The following is a 20,209-nucleotide window of genomic DNA, read 5'->3' as shown; positions in this document are numbered from 1 at the left end:
TCATTATTGGTCCAGAATGCTGCTCTGTCCCTCCCCTGCAGCTCTGCCCCCTCAGACTGGCTGCTGTGTATAAACCAGAAATTTAGGGGGTAATTTATCAATCTGGCGTATTTCAGGCGCAGATGACAGTGCAATGGTTAGTTGCACCGCTATCTGAGGCTTTTCCCCGCTCACGCCAGGTCTAAAATTGTAGGCGTGACGTGGAAGGGGGCAGGCCCGTCTCATTCATCATTTTCTACGCCTGTTTTAGGTGAAGAGGATGGTCTAAACGTAAGACAATAAAAGCACACAGAGCTATGGGGACTGGATATTGCGGATGTGCTAGCGGCCATCTAGCAACCCATGTCCTCAGCTCTATACACAAAATCCCGGTGACAGGTTCCCTTTAATCTTTCCTGGTAAGTTTTATCCTGCAATCCATGTAACAGAGAATACAGCGTATAAATCTGGAGAATGTATTTAAGCAATTAAAGTGCAATTGACAATTCACTTCTGCCACCGATTAAATTCCTATCCACAAACCAAGGGTCTTGTGATGTAGAAGATTGCACCTCATCTTGGCTTTCTTTCTCAAACATGGAGCAAAGTCATCATCGGCAAGAAACCAAAGTATCATCATTGACTATGAAGTGGATCTTGACCAGAGGAGCAACTACAAAGAAAGTAGGTAAAATACAGGATTCTAGGGGATTAGCAACGTATCAAACAGTAATTTTCCATGAAAATAAAAACAATTATAGCAGCAGATTTTTTTAGTTAAAGGAGGAAAAATATTCTACAGCTTTCAAACCAGCACCTGATTCTGAATACTTTTGTAATTGCATGTAATTTAAAATTATAGCCTCTAAGTTATTCAATGAAATCTGTCGGTTTAGCGCCACCTGCCGTTTTCTCTTTTTTCTAATTTCTTGTCCAGCTAACTGAGATGGAAGCATGCTCCGTTCCATCCTTCAACTGCCACCAGTTGCAGTAGAAAGGACACACCCCATAAACTGACAGCCTGACATAAATCCAGCAGAACAATTGGAGCAATGATTGGGGAGATCTCTGGATCCATGTAAGGTGCAGGGCTGGTTCTAGCTTTGCTAGAAAGTGGTCGTCCTGTATTAGATTACGTATGAATTACATTTTTCACATTAGTCATGGGATAACCCCTGTAACATTTAGTTTTGGGCCACCTTCCTTTTGGTTCTACCCTTACAAGTTATATGTATTTCTATGACCATCTAATAATGCAGAATGTATGATATTCTAGCACCCACTAGGCCCCGCTGACGTACATATGCAGACTGCTTATAGTTAATAAAAATGTACAGATTAAAAAATAAAAAGTTGCAATAACTAAGGAAAGGTGAAGAAAAACCTCACAGGGAAGTGAAAAAATCGCTGCGTGGCGGCTGTTCTCTTATCAGGAGTGTCCTCACATTAAAACTGCATAAACAGAAGTTGATTTGGAAATGGTCGGGGATCTCCAAGATAGACGCGCTGATCATTTAAGGTCAGGAGCAGAAGAAAATCCCTGTTTTCAAGCTCTGAAGTACAGGAAGCAAATGTTAAAACAATTAAGCCGGAATGAATTAGTCAGGTAGAGGAGCAACGTCATTAGGACTTCCTGGATCTCTCCAATGAAGCATAATCGCGGTAGAAAACAAACAGAGCGGCTTTCAGGGGGCTCCTAGAAATGGAAAATGAAATTTTTTTTTTTCTGGCGTGGAGTTACATATATTTCTTGGGAAATAACCAAAAAAAAAAAAGTTTCCATTTCAGTGTAATAAACGGTAATGGAGAATTCAAATGGAGATAAAATTACGTCAACACGAGGCCCACATTTTAAAGGCTACGGACACCTTTGGAGTAAACTTCTTAATTTATTTTTTACAGTACATGCATTTGAGGCTATTAAACACTTACTGCAATATGTTTCTATTAAAAACATTTACCTTCTACAGCCGCTATATTTCACACTGTATAGAAGCTGCAGAAAGCTGTGATAAATCCATTAGGCTGACAGCTTGTTCTCTGACAACCTTCTGACCTCTGCTGAACGCTCTTCTGGGCTGATTAAGGCTGGGTTCAGACCTGAGCGTTTTACAGAGCGTTCCTACGCGCTGTAAAACGCTCAACAGGCAAGAACCAATGATTCCCTATGAGAATGGTTCTCACCTGAGCGTTTTACAGCGCGTACGATCGCACTGTAAAACGCCCGACGCCCCAAGAAGTACATGAGCTTCTTTGGGGCGTCTTGTCGCGCGTTCCCGTACATAGACTTCCGAGAACGCGCGACAATGGGCGTTCGCTTGTCTCTGTATGCGCGATTGCAAACGCCCGTACAATCGCGCATACAGAGCGCTCCATCGCGAACGCTCAGGTGTGAACCCAGCGTTATGCTTAAATCAAGATTGAACTTGGGCAGGATTCAGCTTATTAGAGGGTTCAGCATCAGTCAGACTGGAGTTGGGTGACATCACAGAACAGTTTTCTGCAGCTGCTATATAGTGTGAATACTGCAGATGTACAGTCGTGGCCAAAAGTTTTGAGAATTACATAAATATTGGAAATTGGAGAAAGTTGCTGCTTAAGTTTTTGCTCCAGAATGTTATGAAGAGTGATCAGATGAATTGCATAGTCCTTCTTTGCCATGAAAATTAACTTAATCCCAAAAAAAACCTTTCCACTGCATTTCATTGCTGTCATTAAAGGACCTGCTGAGATCATTTCAGTAATTGTCTTGTTAACTCAGGTGAGAATGTTGACGAGCACAAGGCTGGAGATCATTGTGTCAGGCTGATTGGGTTAAAATGGCAGACTTGACCTGTTAAACGGAGGGTGATGCTTGAAATCATTGTTCTTCCATTGTTAACCATGGTAACCTGCAAAGAAACGCGTGCAGCCATCGATGCGTTGCATAAAAATGGCTTCACAGGCAAGGATATTGTGGCTACTAAGATTGCACCTCAATCAACAATTTATAGGATCATCAAGAACTTCAAGGAAAGAGGTTCAATTCTTGTTAAGAAGGATTCAGGGCGTCCAAGAAAGTCCAGCAAGCGCCAGGATCGCCTCCTAAAGAGGATTCAGCTGCGGGATCGGAGTGCCACCAGTGCAGAGCTTGTTCAGGAATGGCAGCAGACAGGTGTGAGCGCATCTGCATGGACAGTGAGGCGAAGACTTTTGGAAGATGGCTTGGTGTCAAGAAGGGCAGCAAAGAAGCCACTTCTCTCCCAAAAAAAAAAATCAGGGACAGATTGATCTTCTGCAGAAAATATGGTGAATGGACTGCTGAGGACTGGGGCAAAGTCATATTCTCCGATGAAGCCTCTTTCCGATTGTTTGGGGCATCAGGAAAAAGGCTTGTCCGGAGAACAAAAGGTGAGCGCTACCATCAGTCCTGTGTCATGCCAACAGTAAAGCATCCTGAGACCATTCATGTGTGGGGTTGCTTCTCATCCAAGGGAGTGGGCTCACTCACAATTTTGCCCAAAAACACAGCCATGAATAAAGAATGGTACCAAAACACCCTCCAACAGCAACTTTTTCCAACAATCCAACAACAGTTTGGTGAAGAACAATGCATTTTCCAGCACGATGGAGCTCCGTGCCATAAGGCAAAAGTGATAACTAAGTGGCTCAGGGACCAAAACGTTGACATTTTGGGTCCATGGCCTGGAAACTCCCCAGATGTTAATCCCATTGAGAACTTGTGGTCAATCCTCAAGAGCCGGGTGGACAAACAAAAACCCACTAATTCTGACAAACTCCAAGAAGTGATTATGAAAGAATGGGGTGCTATCAGTCAGGAATTGGCCCAGAAGTTGATTGAGAGCATGCCCAGTCGAATTGCAGAGGTCCTGAAAAAGAAGGACCAACACTGCAAATACTGACTCTTTGCATAAATGTCATGTAATTGTCGATAAAAGCCTTTAAAACATATGAAGTGCGTGTAATTATATTTCACTAAATCACAGAAACAACTGAAACAAAGATCTAAAAGCAAACTAATATTTGTGTCATTCTCAAAACTTTTGGCCACGACTGTAGAAGCCCAAAAGGTGTAAAAAATTTTTCCAATAAAAACCTATAACAAAAATGTTTAGAAGCCCAAATGTGCATAAAAAAAAAAAAAAATAGCCATAGATCCACAAAGCCTTTCAAGGGGCCTATCCTCAGGATCGGTGGAGGCCCAACATCCCACCGATCAGCTGTTCTGCAGCATTTCTGTTTTGTGTAGTTGATGGAGCTGATTATTGCAGCCCTGCTCCCATTCACATCTCTGTGGGGTGTTGGACCTCCGCCAATCAGATATTGGCGGCCTATGCCCAGGATAGGTGATGAACATATATGGACCGTAAAACCCCTTTAAGGCTGCATTTGGGACGCTTCTGCCAAAACTTTCTGGTAGTTTTGACAGCAAGGATGGCACAGTGCTGCAGGAAACCTGAGAACATCAATGGACCCCGTTAAAATTAATGTGGGCATCCATTTTATACAGAGGCCACAACTGTGCAAAGACCCTAAGGTCTTACGGCTTCAACTGTGAAAGCCATGGTGCCTGCAGGGTGTGATCCTAATCCATCAAGATTATAGCCAATAATCAATGCAATTAAGCTAGGCCTCACACATACCATTGTATAATGTATCTTTGGCCCTATGTGTCCTCTGCTTTCATACAGAGGTTGCATTTTATAAGGGGGTCCCAACCCCTGCCGTATTTCGGAGGTATTCTCTTAGAGTACGTTTCTGTAAGGTGGCACTATAGGCCACATGCACAGTGCCCACGAGTCTGTAATACACAGGCACTGTAGGGAATCAGTATGTTTTTGTACAGGCTCCATGCATATGGCATTACCGTGTTCAGGGGGTATTATGCAATTTCCAGCATCAGCAAGGCATGCAGAGTTTGGAATCTGACCTGAGCCTTCACACCGGAGATACCCACACAACCAATTTGGTGGCATTATGAAATCTAACAGCATGCGGCATCCTTGGCGGCTGACTGGTAAGCCCAGGTGTTGCTTTCGCACAGAGGCCCGGGAGAAAAGCTGAATGCTGAAAAGCAAAATGCTGCTAAAGAACGCCGTGCTCGTCACCAGTGGTGCCGTACACAACCCAGACAATTTTAATTTCTCTGTATTGGTGGAAGAGAGAAGGTGGAACTGAACCGTCACTGTGATTGTGGTCATATGGCATATTAAACAAAATAAAAAAAGTTGTGTTTTTTTTTTTGTTTTTTTTTTTCCTATGCGCACCTTGGAAAGACTTCAGGACTGAGATCTAGATTATCTTTTCCTAGAGAGAAGGAAAAAGTGCAGCTCTATATAGGGTGGCAGATGCACTGCATGAAGAGTCACTACATTCTCTGAGCATCCGATTACAGTGCTAGCCAATGCCAGACCTGGACATGCCTGGCAAATTCCTGGGATTAAAATGTGTGAAATGTGAAATATCTAAATAGTAAGACAAACTACACTGTCTGTACACGAGGAAGCCAATATTCCCAGTGCAGTCTTATCTGAAAGAGAAATCCACTTCCAAGGATAATGCCCAATAAGTTTACATGACAGCAAGAGCTGTGCTATACTGCACGATGCTGAGGTGGTGCAAGCAACGATAGATAACAACACATCCATCGGCGCTCGTTTACACTAGCCTGACTACACAGGCCGATGCAAACTGAACTAAAGGAGAGTCATTCCTCCCTCCTTAAAGGGACACTGACAGGCCCAAAAAGCATATTTAGGGGTATATATGACAGTATAGGCCTTATAAAGGGTATTAGAATCATCTCAGTATCCCCCCTGTCCACCTCATAAATACAGTAATCTGAAGTTTTATAACCTGCTTTCCTGGTGTTCAATCTGCCCAAAGGGCGGAGCTTCATATCAACTTGCGCCCAGCCAGCCTCGCCACAACTGCCGTTTGAAGCGCCACCCAGCTCATCAATATTCACTGAGCTGGGCGGCTACTCTGAAGCGCTGTACTAGTGTCCCCGGCCATCTTCAGCGCATGCGCCCGGCACCCTCACTGGCCGGGATCGCATTGCGCGCCTGCTTTATGCGCATGCGCCCGGCACCCTCACTGGCCTGGATCGCATTGCGCGTCTGCTTTATGCGCATGCGCCGGGCACAGCAGCGCCCCGCATGCGCATAAAGCAGACACGCAATGCGATCCCGGCCAGTGAGGGTGCCGGGCGCATGCGCTGAAGATGGCCGGGGACACTAGTACAGCGCTTCAGAGTAGCCGCCCAGCTCAGTGAATATTGATGAGCTGGGCGGCGCTTCAAACGGCAGTTGTGGCAAGGCTGGCTGGGCGCAAATTGATATGAAGCACCGCCCCTTGGGCAGATTGAACACCAGGAAAGCAGGTTATAAAACTTATTTTTACTGTATTTATGAGGTGGGCAGGGGGGATACCTAGATGATTCTAATACCCTTTATAAGACCTATACTGTCATATATACCCCTAAATATGCTTTTTGGGCCTGTCAGTGTCCCTTTAAGTTCTGTTGATTATCGGCAGCACATCCCTGATTACACATGGAGATGCAATGCCAATAATCAGGTATCTTTCATACTGATAAAAGATGCCCATCAGCCAACAATTCGAGCCAATCGGCTCTCGATTATATGGACTTATTAATGGGAATGAGCATTCCTATAAAAGCTTGCTCCTGACAATTGTGCGGCGTAATAGGCCCATGTGTTCATACACTCAGCAGATCCCAATAGTAGGCACTGAATGAACAAGATCGCACTTACCGAATATCTCTCCGTTTTTGGCATATTCTGTGACAAGATAAAGCATGTTTTTGGTTTCCATAACCTACCACAGAAAATGAAAAAAATGTGTTTGAAAATTGTATTTTTTTCTTTAGAATCATAATATTTGCATCACTCTCTATATTCAATCACTTGCATGCTCTACACCTCAAAAGCACCTCCACAATTCGGCCGCACTCTTAGGCCTCTTTCACACAACCGTTTTTTTTTCTGCTTACAGGCCGTTTTTTTGCGTTCCGTATATGGAACCATTCATTTCAATGGTTCCGCAAAAAAAAAACACGGAGTGTACTCCGTATGCATTCCGTTTCCGTATTTCCGTTCCGTTGAAAGATAGAACATGTCCTACTATTGCCCGCAAATCACGTTCCGTGGCTCCATTCAAGTCAATGGGTCCGCAAAAAAACACAAAAATGTAACACATACGGAAATGCATCCGTGTGTCTTCCGTATCAGTTATGTTTTTGTGGAACCATCTATTAAAATTTTATGCCCAGCCCAATTTTTTCTATGTAATTACTGCATACTGTATATGCCATACAGAAATACGGAAAAAACAGAACAGAAACTGAAACAAAAAAATGGAACAACGGTTCCATGAAAAACGGACCGCAGAACACTGAAAAAGCCATACGGTCGTGTGAAAGAGGCCTTACTCGGCAGTGTGCCACTTGGCAAAGCTTAAAGGGTTTCTACCACTTGCTTCTGACACATTTGGTTTTCAGACACTAGCGATCCGCTAGTGTCTGATGTACCATACAAGCTAATTATTATATTAATCCGTTCGGCCGTTTGGTTAAAAAAAAGGACTTTTATATTTATGCAAATGAGCCTCTAGGTGCTATGCAGGCGTTTTTCCAGCACCTAGAGGCTCCGTCTACCTTGCTAAACTGCCGCCCAGCTCCTCGCTCCAGCACGCCCATCTTCAACTCAAATCGATCCTCCCCCTGCTTCTGCCTTCCGAAATCTCGCGCCTGCGCCGTTCGTCGCGGCATTCGGAGGCATTCGGCGCAGGCGCAGTCAATGTCTGATCGCTCCGTGCTCAGACATTTCCACTGCTCCTGGGCGTGCTGGAGCGAGGAGCTGGGCGGCAGTTTAGCAAGGTAGACGGAGCCTCTAGGTGCTGGAAAAACGGCCGCATAGCACCTAGAGGCTCATTTGCATAAATATAAAAGTGCTTTTTTTTTAACCAAACGGCCGAACGGATTAATATAATAATTAGCTTGTATGGTACATCAGACACTAGCGGATCGCTAGTGTCTGAAAACCAAATGTGTCAGAAGCAAGTGGTAGAAACCCTTTAAGTATTTTGCTGCAAATTGGGGTGGTTTTAGCCAAGAACAGATGAACCACATGGGGACAGATTTACTAATCCTAAAGATGGTGTAGATTTACCCAGACAGATTAGACCTGCACAAGATGTGGTGCAGGGAGAGACCCTTTTGTACGTAAAATTTGAGGCATAATATTGGTACAAGAAGTCGCATCTAAGGCGACACCCTGTCTTCTGATTGGTGGAGATGACGGGTGTCGGACCCCCACCAATCAGATATTGATGACGTATCTTGAGGCTAGGCCATCAATATCAAAATCCTAGAGCACAGTGGTGCGGGTTTACAAACAAAATTTCCACACTGATTTTCATGTGTTTCCACTCCAAAATCAGTGTTACTTGCGGATTTTGGTGTGGTTTTCCCCTAAAGATCCACAGAAACAACATGTTGCAGATTTCTAAATCCGCACGGCAGGTTAATTTCTGCACGGGAAAATATACAAGGCCGAACTGGATGGACAGATGTCTTTTTTCGGCCTTATAAACTATGTTACTATGTTACAAATCTCATTCACATTGCCGGTACTGTATTAGGGCTCATGCCGACAAACGTAAGGGCTCTGTGCCTGTGCTGCGGTCTGCAACGCACGGGCAACGGGCGCGTGCACTCCATGCTGCGGATGTGCATTTACTTAAATGGGTACGCGATCCGCATGATACGGCAAAAGAGATCTTATCTTTTGCGGCGCAGAGGCACAAACTCGAAAGCCCATGGAAGTGTTTCGGCGTGTTTCTGCAAGCTTCTGATCCGTGCTTCATCTTTTACCGTATCTTGCGGATCGCGGACCCATTAAAGTCAATGGGTCCGCATCCGCAGCACGGAGTGCCCAGAGCCCTTAAGTTCGTGTGCATGAGCCCTTACACTGTGGGTTGCATGAGCCCTTAACGCAACGTACACTGTATGCTCACCTGATAAAGCTTGATAATGTGGGGATGATCCAGCATCTTCATGATTTGTACTTCTCTGTAGATTTTTTCCAAGTTTACAGCATCCAGCTGAGACTTGTCAATAATCTTTATTGCCACCTGTAGAGTCAACAGAATACGGAGCATTAGCCAGCGGACAAGACTCACGCTTAATTTAATTCTAACAGCATTACTAAATGGATCTGCCAATAACGCCCTCAAATGACTCTTCTCTTTCATTTGCACAAGCCATCTCTGCCGAACAGTGCTGCGAAAAAGGACCTGCCCCCTCTGCTTTTGCACATCGGTGACACTTGAATGTTTCAGAACGTCAAACTACATTTCATATTAGACAAGGATAAAAGTTACACCCGTGAAAAGAATTAGCGCTTACAATTCTGCTGATGCAAGGCCACATAGCGAGCGCTCACCTCCCCCGGAGCGCTAGAAGGAAGGGGCGGGAGCTGGGCTCTGAAGAGGAAGTGCTAACAACGCCCGATCCTGAGCATGTGCCAATGCTTTGCGTTTCAAAAGCAGAGCGTAAGCGCCCAGAGTGTGGGCCCAAAATTGAGCGTAATATTACTTAATACAATGAAACCAGAATACGGGTGTGGCTGGGCAAAATCGTAATTATTTTCAAAATAAAAGGACATCACATATACGATTTCTTTTGGATAATTTTTTTTTCTGCCAAATTTTTATTTCTATAGAATTCTAGTTTTTAGGGACACCATTTTGGAGTACAAACAACGTATTGATTGACTAAGTTTTTTGGCATGTGGTAATGGAAACAAAAAAGTTACCCCACTATTTTTCGCACTTTAAATTTTACGACGCTCACCGAGCATCATAATTCGCGTGGTACTTTTATTGTATGGGTCAGTACGTTTCCAGTGGTGCCAAGTAAGTATAGTTTTATTTGGTTTTTACTACTTTTGCACTATAGCATGCCTCGGGGTGAGGCGATCGCCTCAGGCAGCATTAGGTGTGTGTGTGTGGGGGGGGGGGGGGAAGGGGTAGCGGAAAGACCTTGGGCATTGAGTGCTTTCATTGAGGAAGAGATCATCTCTGCATATTCAACTGTATTGCTATATTAACCAGTATGTTTTGTAGCACTATATACAGCGGTCCCTCAAGTTACAATATTCCTTGGTTCCAGGACGAACATTGTATGATGAAACCATTTTAAGTTGAGTAATCGGTTCCAAAGCCCCAAAATGTCAAAGATAAGAGAAAATGAAGATTAAAGAAAAATAAGCAGATAACTAAGGCTACTTTCACACTAGCGTTCGATCGGATCCGTTCTGAACGGATCCGATCATATTAATGCAGACGGAGGCTCCGTTCAGTACGGATCCGTCTGCATTAATAACTTAGAAAAAATTCTAAGTGTGAAAGTAGCCTGAGCGGATCCGTTCAGACTTTCAATGTAAAGTCAATGGGGGACAGATCCGCTTGAAGATTGAGCCATATAGTGACATCTTCAAGCGGATCCGTTCCCATTGACTTACATTACAAGTCTAAACGGATCCGCTCGCCTCCGCACGGCCAGGCGGACAGCTGAACGCTGCAAGCAGCGTTCAGCTGTCCGCCTGTCCGTGCGGAGGCGAGCGGAGCGGAGGCTGAACGCCGCCAGACTGATGCAGTCTGAGCGGATCCGCTCCATTCAGGCTGCATCAGGGCTGGACGGAGGCGTTCGGGTCCGCTCATGAGCTCCTTCAAACGGAGCTCACGAACGGACCTATGAACGCTAGTGTGAAAGTAGCCTAAGACAGATAAAACAAGTCCTTACATATAACAGTCAGGATTATCTGCTAACTAGCAACTAATACGGCTATTCTACCAGAGAAGTGGCCTTGATGGGTTGGATCCGAGTCTGAGGCATTGTATGTTGAGTCTGGTTTCAATGTACGGTTGCCCAGAAAAGAACAAAGAACATTGTATGTTGAAAATATTGTATCCTGAGGCCATTGTATCTTGAGGGAACACATGTATAATGTTTTCCAAGCATGCCTTTAACAATAAGGTCTCATTCAGACGGTCGTATGCTGTCCGCAAAAATGCTGATCTGTTTTTTTTGCGGATAGTTTAGCTTTTCAGCTTTTTTTTTTTTTTTTTTCTTTTGCTGACCCATAGACTTTAATGGGGCCATGACCTGATTTTCACTGACAAGTATAGGACATGTTTCATTTGTTTTGATAAGCTGTGCAATGGAAGAAGGCCCCATAGAAGTAAATGGGACAGCATCTAATTCGCAAAAAAAACGGATCCGCATTTTTGCTGACAGCATACGGCCGTCTGAATGAGCCCTAAAGCAGTCATTTCAGTTAGCGCCTCAGGCAGAGGAAGACTGGATGCACCGCTGGTTCCATCCATCTAAATGGGGCCTGAAGAAAACCATATTGAGATGTACAGAAGATTTTCAGTTGCAAAATTTCAGCAACAAAAATCTGCCACCTATCACTATAACCTATGAGGAGTCATATAGGCTAAAATCAGTTTGGAACTTGGAAAGTCTTATTTAGAGCACCCTAGCTTAGTAATATTTTAGAAGTGAACAGCGCCCCACACCTGTGTGTATGGTCTCATACACATAAGACTCCACTGCCTCCTCTAGTGGTTTGACATACACAATGTTGACCGACCTCGCTGTAGGTGAGCCTCACAATGCTACACAACCTCCTACAGCTACACCCCAGCCTTTACAGTCCCCTATAACAGGTAACGAGAACCTCCTCCAGCTGTATGTGAACTCGCTGAGCATGGCAAGAGCCTGGGTTGCTACGCACATTCACCATGAATAAAGCTGCTGACATTTCATGATTCAAGCTCTCTCAGAATTATATTCATCTCCTCCGGGATGCAGCGACAGCTGGCAGGGAAGCAGAGGGATTGCGACAGACAGCCCAATTACTCCCGCACCCTACAGGATTCCTCCAGGACACACTTTTTATCCCTAGCGAGTTTCTTTTAACCTTTCGTTGACATAAAAACGAGTCTCAATCTGACATACTGGAGAACATTGACCATCATCATCTAAAGTCAGTGTTTTCCAGAGGTCACTGAACGCAAAGAAACAGAAGAATAACCAGACAACTGAGAAATAACACGCTTATAAACCCGGCATAATATAGTGTATCATAAAAATGTCTTAAAAGGTCCTCACAGAGGACTACATTGGAATGGAGTACCCGTCACGCCATCTTGACAAGAACACTTCACTTGTCTTGCTGTATGAATAAAGAACAACTCCTGGGCACAGAAAATGTAATCACATGCCTAGTGATGGAGATTGCTTTAATACAGCAAGGATTACCCTATGGCTAAAGGACAACAGTCCTGACTTTCGGGACCACAAAGCTTATAAATCTCCTATCTCATAGTTTGGGTCTTTGAAAAAGCTGACTGTCAATCTGGTTGCCCAATTACTTATATCGAACATCTGCTGAAGACCAACCAAACCTTGTGATCTCAACTATTGTGTCAGCAAAGCCCCCACTATCCTATGTCAGCGATTAAAATACATCAACTGTTGGATGTCCATGGACAACCATGTTATAGATAAGCTGTTCCTCTACTCTCCTGTAGTTCTACTGAACAGAACTTATATGGATATCTACAGTGAACTAGTAGAACTATGGTTAGTCTGGGTGTAACACAGATGATGAAATGTGACCACACCATGGCCACCTGAAGTTGGCCTTGGAGAATGGCAGGTTTCTTAAAAGGGTTGCACAAGAATGGGGAAGACGGGAATTTGGCAACCTCCTCCTCCCCCAGTTTGGCTGAAAGCTTACTTGCCAGCTCCTGGCACTGGCTCCCCGCTCCTTCTCCTCCTCCAGGCTTGGGCTGCTCTGCTGGGCTCCCTCGCTGTACATGTCTGCAGGCAATTGCTGGCAGTGGAGGTGTCCAGCTCCCCTTACTTCACGAGTCTGACACATAGTAACAAGACTCAAGGGGATCCAGTCTCTGCCGCGGCCACTGATTGGCTGCAGCAATATCAAACCGGATGTTGACATCGAGGGTGCCCAGAGGAGAAGGCCTGGCCTGAAGGAGAGGGGAGCAAGCACTGGGAAGTAGGCAAGTAAGCTTCCATTTACAGGTCTGGCCAAGTGTGGTGGGGGGTGGGGGCAAACTCCCCACCACCATTGTTGCATAACCCCTTTCAAGGCCTTATCCAACTAAAAATATTTTTCACCTGTCCACAGGATAAGTGATAAATGTAGGATCATTGGGACCGCCACTGATCACTAGACGTGGTGGAAAGTTCCCCAAGAGTCTGAATGGAGCAGTGGTCACGCGGACACTCATCCACTCCATCCAATGTCTATGGAAACTGACCGAATACAGCGCCTGGCTGTTCACGTCCAGTCACTAGATTACACAGCAAACGAAGAAACTCATAGGAAGAGAAAGGTTATACGTAACAGTATATTCAAATTCAACACTTACAAGTTTGAACAATATGAAATTCAGGATCCACATAGAAAAAATAAAATTTGAGCGCAGGCTGATGGGTTTAACAAAAATCAAGATAAAGCCTTAAAATATTCATTTTATACATTGGAAGCTGGATTTTCTTCAAAAATGGATTGTTTTGGGGCAATGTAAAAATAACAAGCTGCATGACTGAAGTCATCAGAAAGCAGCACTCATTTCTGTTGCATGTGGTTTGGTTCGTCTTCTTTGGTACTACTTCTACTTTGTTGAAACATAATAACCATATACTGAGGTAGAGCATTTTGCTTTGTCATGCCAAATGATGCCTTCATGAATCCTAAAATCTTTCCACTTAAAAAGGTTATGTACACCTTTGGGGGCAATTTTATTACTATTGTATTGTAATCATTTTGAGCTAAAAAAATTTTTTTTCAATTTGTCTTTGTTAAAAATATGGAACCCTTTTTCTGTACAGAACTGAGAAGCTCTAGTAGCACCCTTTGGATTTTCTGTCTTTTCCGTCAGTTGGGGAGCATCTCTGCTCTCTGACCTTATAAGCACTCATAGCTCAGTTCTTCTCTTACTGATAAGAATGTGGCTTAAATAAGTGTTTATGACCTCTCAGTAGTTTAGAGATAAGGTTTATTAGATGACAGCACAGAGTGAATATACCAGTCACACAGCTCGGCAAACAGTTACCCTTTGTGAAGAACGGCTCAATATTTAAATTAAAGACCAATTGAAAAAAATGCCCAAAATGAGTACCATGCAATCATAAAAAAAATTGCCTTTGAAGGTGTACATAGCCTTTAAGAGGTCCATTCATTCCAGCGTATGGCCCCCGTGCCCACGTTGCGGACCGCAAATAGTGGTCCGCAATAAAGGCCACCGGCCGTGTGAACTCCATTTTGCGGTGCGGACCCACTGACTCAAATGGGTTCATGATCTGCAAAATATACCAAAAGATAGGACATGTCATATGTTCAGCGGAGCAGAGGCAAAGACAGAACAGCGTCAGAATGGCTTGGATACCTAAAAGCATTCCAAAGTTATTACCATATAAAGCGACATGTCAGATTTGCAAAATATGGCCTGTTCAGGAAGGTGAAAACTGGCCCGGGGTAGAAGAGGTTAATCCATCTGATACATAATCAGTTTCTCATAAGGGTAATATCCTCTTATGAGGACAGAAATACCAGGCGTGGTCAAAATATCACGTCAGCTGCCAATAAAGAGAGGGCAGATCTAATACCGCAAAGATTTATTTATTTTTTGTACATAATTTAGGTTCACGTTTTGTGCTCATTCACAGAAATCGAGTCAGACAATTCAAAACCATAATTGACCGGTTGCAAATTGTGTATATAATTGTAGTGAGTGAGTGTACAATATGTCCTTACTATTCAGGATAAGAGAACACACTGTGACTAGTCCGTATTTTGTATTAGAACATCTATAAAAAATAAACACACACACATAAGCAGCCTATTAAAACGACACGGGTCGCCATTACTAATCTGGTGCCCTCATTTCTGCCTACCAAGTATTTTTTGGCCGGTTCCTATCTTTCACTCAAGTTCTTGTTATCCAGAGAGTACCACCGTCTCCGTGATGGAAGACCGAATGATTTTGTTCTTGGCACACACACATATTGTATACACAGCTATTTTATGTTCACTTCTTTATTATCCTGACAGCTACCATCCAGTGCCGCCATCCATCTACCTGGCATGCCCATTCATATCGGCTACAACTTCAGTGACATACCGCTTTCCGTTCTGCTATTAAAGGCCTGTCTTTACCAATCATTCCTTACAGGACGACATAAACCATCTTCATTTGCCACAAAAATCATTACTTCTTCCGCAAGTCGAGGAATACGGTCAAGGTAAATTGCCGTTACATACCATAAAACAGACGACCCCATGTGTTGCGCCTTCATGCAACTTTATAGGGAAAGTTTACACACGACAATGTTTTTTTTTTTGTTTTTTTTTTACAACTACATAAAAAAAATAAAAATAAAGTTACCATGGATAAACCTATAGTACCACTCAATCCTATAGGAGGATTAAAAGTAATATAATACGTGGTGTTAGCACATAGTAGGCCACACAGAACGGCACTGTCACATGACAAAGCGTGGGCAGTCATAGAGGTGTACTACTGACAACATGGAGTCATCGAGCAAAGGTTAAAGCATGGTCATTCGCACCCCCCAGAATAATGTTCTGGGGAGGGACAAGCTCTCGTAGTGCCCATGGCAGGGGTTTGATAACCCCCCATATACAATTGGTCCCTAAAGTTCAGTATGTTAAATTGTTAGATGCATAATAATGTAATTGCCCATTAATATTAAGATGAATTTCTCTACGGGTCACAATCCTCCGCTGTCTGCTTTAAAGGGGTTGTCCACGATAAAAATATTCTACAGTTTTCAAACTAGCACCTGGATCTGAATCTAATTAAACATGTATTATAGCTATAGTGTTATTCAATGAAACCTATTAGTATAGCGCCACCTGCTGTTTGCTCTCTGTCTAATTTCTCTGTCCTGCTCACTGAGATGGAAGCACACGCTCAGTTCCATCCTACAACTGCCCCAGCTGCAGCAGAAAAGTCACACCCTAAGCAGAACAACTGGAGAAATGAATGGGGGATCTCTGGATCCATGTGAGGTACAGGGCTGGTTCTAGCTTTGTTGGAAAGAGGTTGTCATATATTAGTCTATGTAAGATTTTAATTTTTTACATTACCCCTTTAAACTATCCCTACTTGTTATAAGGACTTGGTGATGACAATCTACATGTGCCCTTCTTAGGATCCTCAGCGATCAGCTGTAATATGTGGGGAAAACAGACAGTGCTTAAATTTCCTGCAGCACCACCACTGGGGAAACTAGGAATTACACAGTGACCACTCAAATCAATGGGTCCTTCCCAACCAAACCTTAGTCTTCTTCGGTTAGGTTACGTTATAATACATAGTCCTTATTTTCCTTCCTACTTGTACATTTCTCCTTTGCTGAGTAGGTAGGCCACTGTACCATATATCTGCATGAGAGGCGTCACGGGTCCACTGCATGAGATGTACCATGGGTCCACCAAGAAAGCACACATCGGACCTAAACCCTTATAGCATTATCAGCTGTATGTACTTAGCTTTCAATTGGCCTAAATAATGCCCATCTCAATGGTGGACAAGGCAGCTGCCTACACTTCACACCGGCCCCGAAAGTTTCTGGTTGCTCTCCGGTATGGGAAGGGGAAATACTTATAGGTCTGGTCCCAAACCGGAGAGAGGTAGAGTAACACAGCATAATAACGCGGTTTTATTTTGCAGTTATGTAACGACCACCTATAAGCAACAGTATACTAATGAGAACTGCAGAACAATAAGCCCAAATTAATTGATTTCCCGAACAGGAATGTTTGCCAGTAATCAGCAGCATGTTGCCTAAATACATGTCCTACGTTGTTGCAGAAATGAAGCCTGTTTGCTCCAGTACGTTAAAGTCCTGGCACGGGTGACTACAGCTAGGACGTGTCCCAATGGTTTGATTCCTAGTCTGGATCTAAGCCGGCCTTGCAGTCATTACATTCCAGCTCATTCACGCTCTTCCATGCTGTCGCTTCCAAAAAGGAACCGAGCAGGCGGCCAAAACGCAGGAGAAAAGGCCTTGTGGTTAAATAATGAGGGTTAATAAATAATAATAAAGCAAACAACAGGGCTTTGTTAAGACTTGCTTTGGCTCCCTTCATGTTGGTTTTGCAAGGCTCACATGATGACATTGCTATACTCCTAATGACCTTAGTAACTAACGCTCTACATTCACTTACCATGTAGTGTCGGCAAACATAAAACTATGGCACACAGCTTGAAGGAACAGTTTTTTTCACATTACCCCTCATCAACCGAAGGCATACTATGAACATAATATATCGAAATATGCTTAACAGATGCAACATTAAGGGAATGCACACCTATATTTTTAAAAAATATATTAATTGACACGTTCTTTATGAATAATTTTTTTAAAAATTGCCGAGATTTAGTTTTTACTTTATGTATGTAGTTAGGAGGGCGGTCATCTTGCCTGGGCTGCTGTTAAGAACAGATATGCTTTACAGTAGCCACATGGACTATAGAAAACTGTTGACTTGAGATGACTCTATGGGAGAGTGTTGCAGGCCTGCTGTAATGACCCTGCACAAATGTCATTGTGCAGGGAGGGGGAGGAGGTGGGGCTGTGATCATTACCCATTGTAAATGATGGATCCGGTAGTAGCTAGATGCAGGTGAGGTGATACATTTTGTAAAAATCCTGCCGTAGATGATAATGAGAGGACTGACGAGAAGTGATCGCTACAGAAAAGGAAGTGTCCGCGTATGCTGAGGACTGGTGGCCAGAGTGAAACAAAATATAGATTGCGCCCCATATATCAGAGATTAATTAATTTCATTTTCCTTATATTGCACCAACATTATCCATTGGCTGTCCAGAGAATACTAATCTCATCATCCTATCTAAACAGGCATGTTTTGTGCCAAGTTGAATACTGTGTGGTATTAACCTAAGCGTGTGTAACTACAGGATGGGTATCCTTGGGTAATGGGTAAGGATGAAAAAAAGGGTGACTGCCTGCCATATTGTTGTGGTCGCTGCCAACACAGACGTGACGGACGGGCTTTTATGGTAAATCTGCAGTAAATGCACCGCAACAACAGCAAGAGGTACGTGTGCGTTTTGATTGTGCTGTAGATTCTCTGAAGATTTCATCCTTATATGTTACACTGCGGGGAAAAATTAAACATAAAAAAAATTACAAAAATATGGTCCTGGGGATTTAATATTGACTTCATACAGAGAAGTTAGTAGATGTTATTTGCAAGGTCGGACTAGCCCATAATGGCACATAAAAGAAATAATACTACATACTCGAAATGTAGACGAAGAACACAGCAGCCTGATTCCAGCCGCTCACTGTAAAGGAGAACAAATGACCTCTGTTGTGAAATGCTAACAAGTCACTTTTTGGAAAATGATGACTTCCTGTGACCTCAGTAGTTTAAAGCAGACGAGATAGCGGCTGAAAATGAGTAAACATTTCGTCACCCCGGGCAGATCATTAATGTCGCGGACAACGTATTCTGTTCTGTCCAGAAATAGGAGGACATCAAACTAAAATAACCAACGATGAGATATTACTAACCATTCCTGACGCAAAGCATCTGCTAGGAGCTGTAGTATCGCAGGGAAACGGGAAACGTTGGGAAATATATTCATCAAATACAATAACTACACTTCAAAATTCTAGAAAACCTCTCACTCCACAAACCCTAAAGCAAGAATCAGCAACCTTCGGCCCACGAGTTGTTGTGAAACTACAAATCCCAGCAGGCTCCTTTCACAGAGTAGCCAAGCAAGTGGGCATGATGGGAGATGTAGTTTCACAACACCTGGAGTGCCTGAGGTTGCTGAGCCCTGCCCCAAAGTATATAAAATGTTCTATATGCTGCCAATTTAAAGGGGTTGTCTACTCCTTACAAGTGATGACCTATCCTCGTGATAGGCCAACACTATCTGATTGGTGGGGGTCCGACACGCCACACCTTCGCCGATCAGAGGAGGTAAAGATCGGAAATCACTTGTAAAGGGGTGAATAACCTGTCCCCAACTATGGGGCCACTGAACTACCAGCATGCCATTATGCACTAGGGCAGGCATGCTCAACCTGCGGCCCTCCAGCTGTTGCAAAACTACAACTCCCAGCATGCCTGAACAGCCTACAGCAGGGCATTTTGGGAGTTGTAGTTTTACAACAGCTGGAGGGCCGCAGGTTGAGCATGCCTGCACTAGGGTATAACTTTCCAAAAGCTACCCCTATGAAACCGACCCTTTCGGGAATAGCTAGACTACAAAGTGACTAATGGCTGGAGATGAGTCTGGGACTCCAGCGTCATCGGGCTGATGGTGGAGAACAGTACACCTCACTTGAATACGCATGCACAGTAAATCGAGGTGCACCGCCCTCAGCCTCATAGGTGCAATGTGTAAGCGTCTAAAGCTGTTGGGGAAGAGTCCCGGATTAATCTGTAGCCACTAGCCAGTACTAGATTCTTTTCTAGCTAATCCCGAAAAAACAGGATTTAGAAACCTGAACCTCCAGCTGCATAACGGCATGCTGGCGGTTTAGTGGCCCCACGGGTTCCCTTTAAATCTGCTGCCTCCAAGATCCCTAGCGGCAGCCATGCCACAGGAAGTGCACTATGCACTAGTAGCATTGTCATGAGCTGCTCAAATATTCCCTCTGTGCTCAGTATTGCCTACGCAGATTCCAGGGTGGGATATGACAACCCTGTAATGAGCAGAACCTGTGACTATACCTGGAATGCACGTCATTCTGCTAGTCCACTTTGTAAAGTTGAAAAATTCCACACATAAAAGCTATTCTTTGATCAATTCAGTTGGTGCAAAGGTCATAATCTAACTTTACAATCTGACAGCTGCCTGTATATGAACCCTACTACACTGCACAGGTAGGTAACGTGTTTAGGTACATACTATATGCAGCATGAGGTGGGTTAAAGGGCCTCTCCACGCAATATACAATTTTACATGCACTCATGGATGTGCACGTCCGTTCCTGATCTGGCTTCCTACCTTTTCCTCTACCCGCTCCACACCTCATATTCTGTATGGTCTATTCCATGCTTTTATGCTTATTTAGATTAATACACAGCCTTTTACATG

At 43.8% G+C, this 20,209-nt stretch overlaps 1 protein-coding gene across 1 annotated transcript in view; it reads right to left on the bottom strand.

Annotated features, from left to right (window-relative positions):
• Nucleotides 1-1,425: 1,425 nt before the first annotated feature.
• Nucleotides 1,426-20,209, bottom strand: part of LOC122926295 (serine/threonine-protein kinase SIK2-like) — a 62,781-nt gene continuing 43,997 nt past the window's right edge. Inside the window, exons 2-4 of the mRNA XM_044277666.1 lie at nucleotides 9,019-9,135; nucleotides 6,756-6,819; nucleotides 1,426-1,532 (exon numbers count right to left, since the gene is read on the bottom strand). Coding sequence (XP_044133601.1) covers nucleotides 1,426-1,532; nucleotides 6,756-6,819; nucleotides 9,019-9,135 — 288 coding nt within the window. The remainder of the gene's footprint in view (nucleotides 1,533-6,755; nucleotides 6,820-9,018; nucleotides 9,136-20,209) is intronic.

This window comes from Bufo gargarizans, chromosome 2, assembly GCF_014858855.1.
Source record: "Bufo gargarizans isolate SCDJY-AF-19 chromosome 2, ASM1485885v1, whole genome shotgun sequence".
Taxonomy (NCBI): Eukaryota; Metazoa; Chordata; class Amphibia; order Anura; family Bufonidae; genus Bufo; species Bufo gargarizans.
The sequence above is the reverse complement of the archived record's forward strand: the minus strand, read 5'-3'. Positions and strand labels throughout refer to the sequence as shown.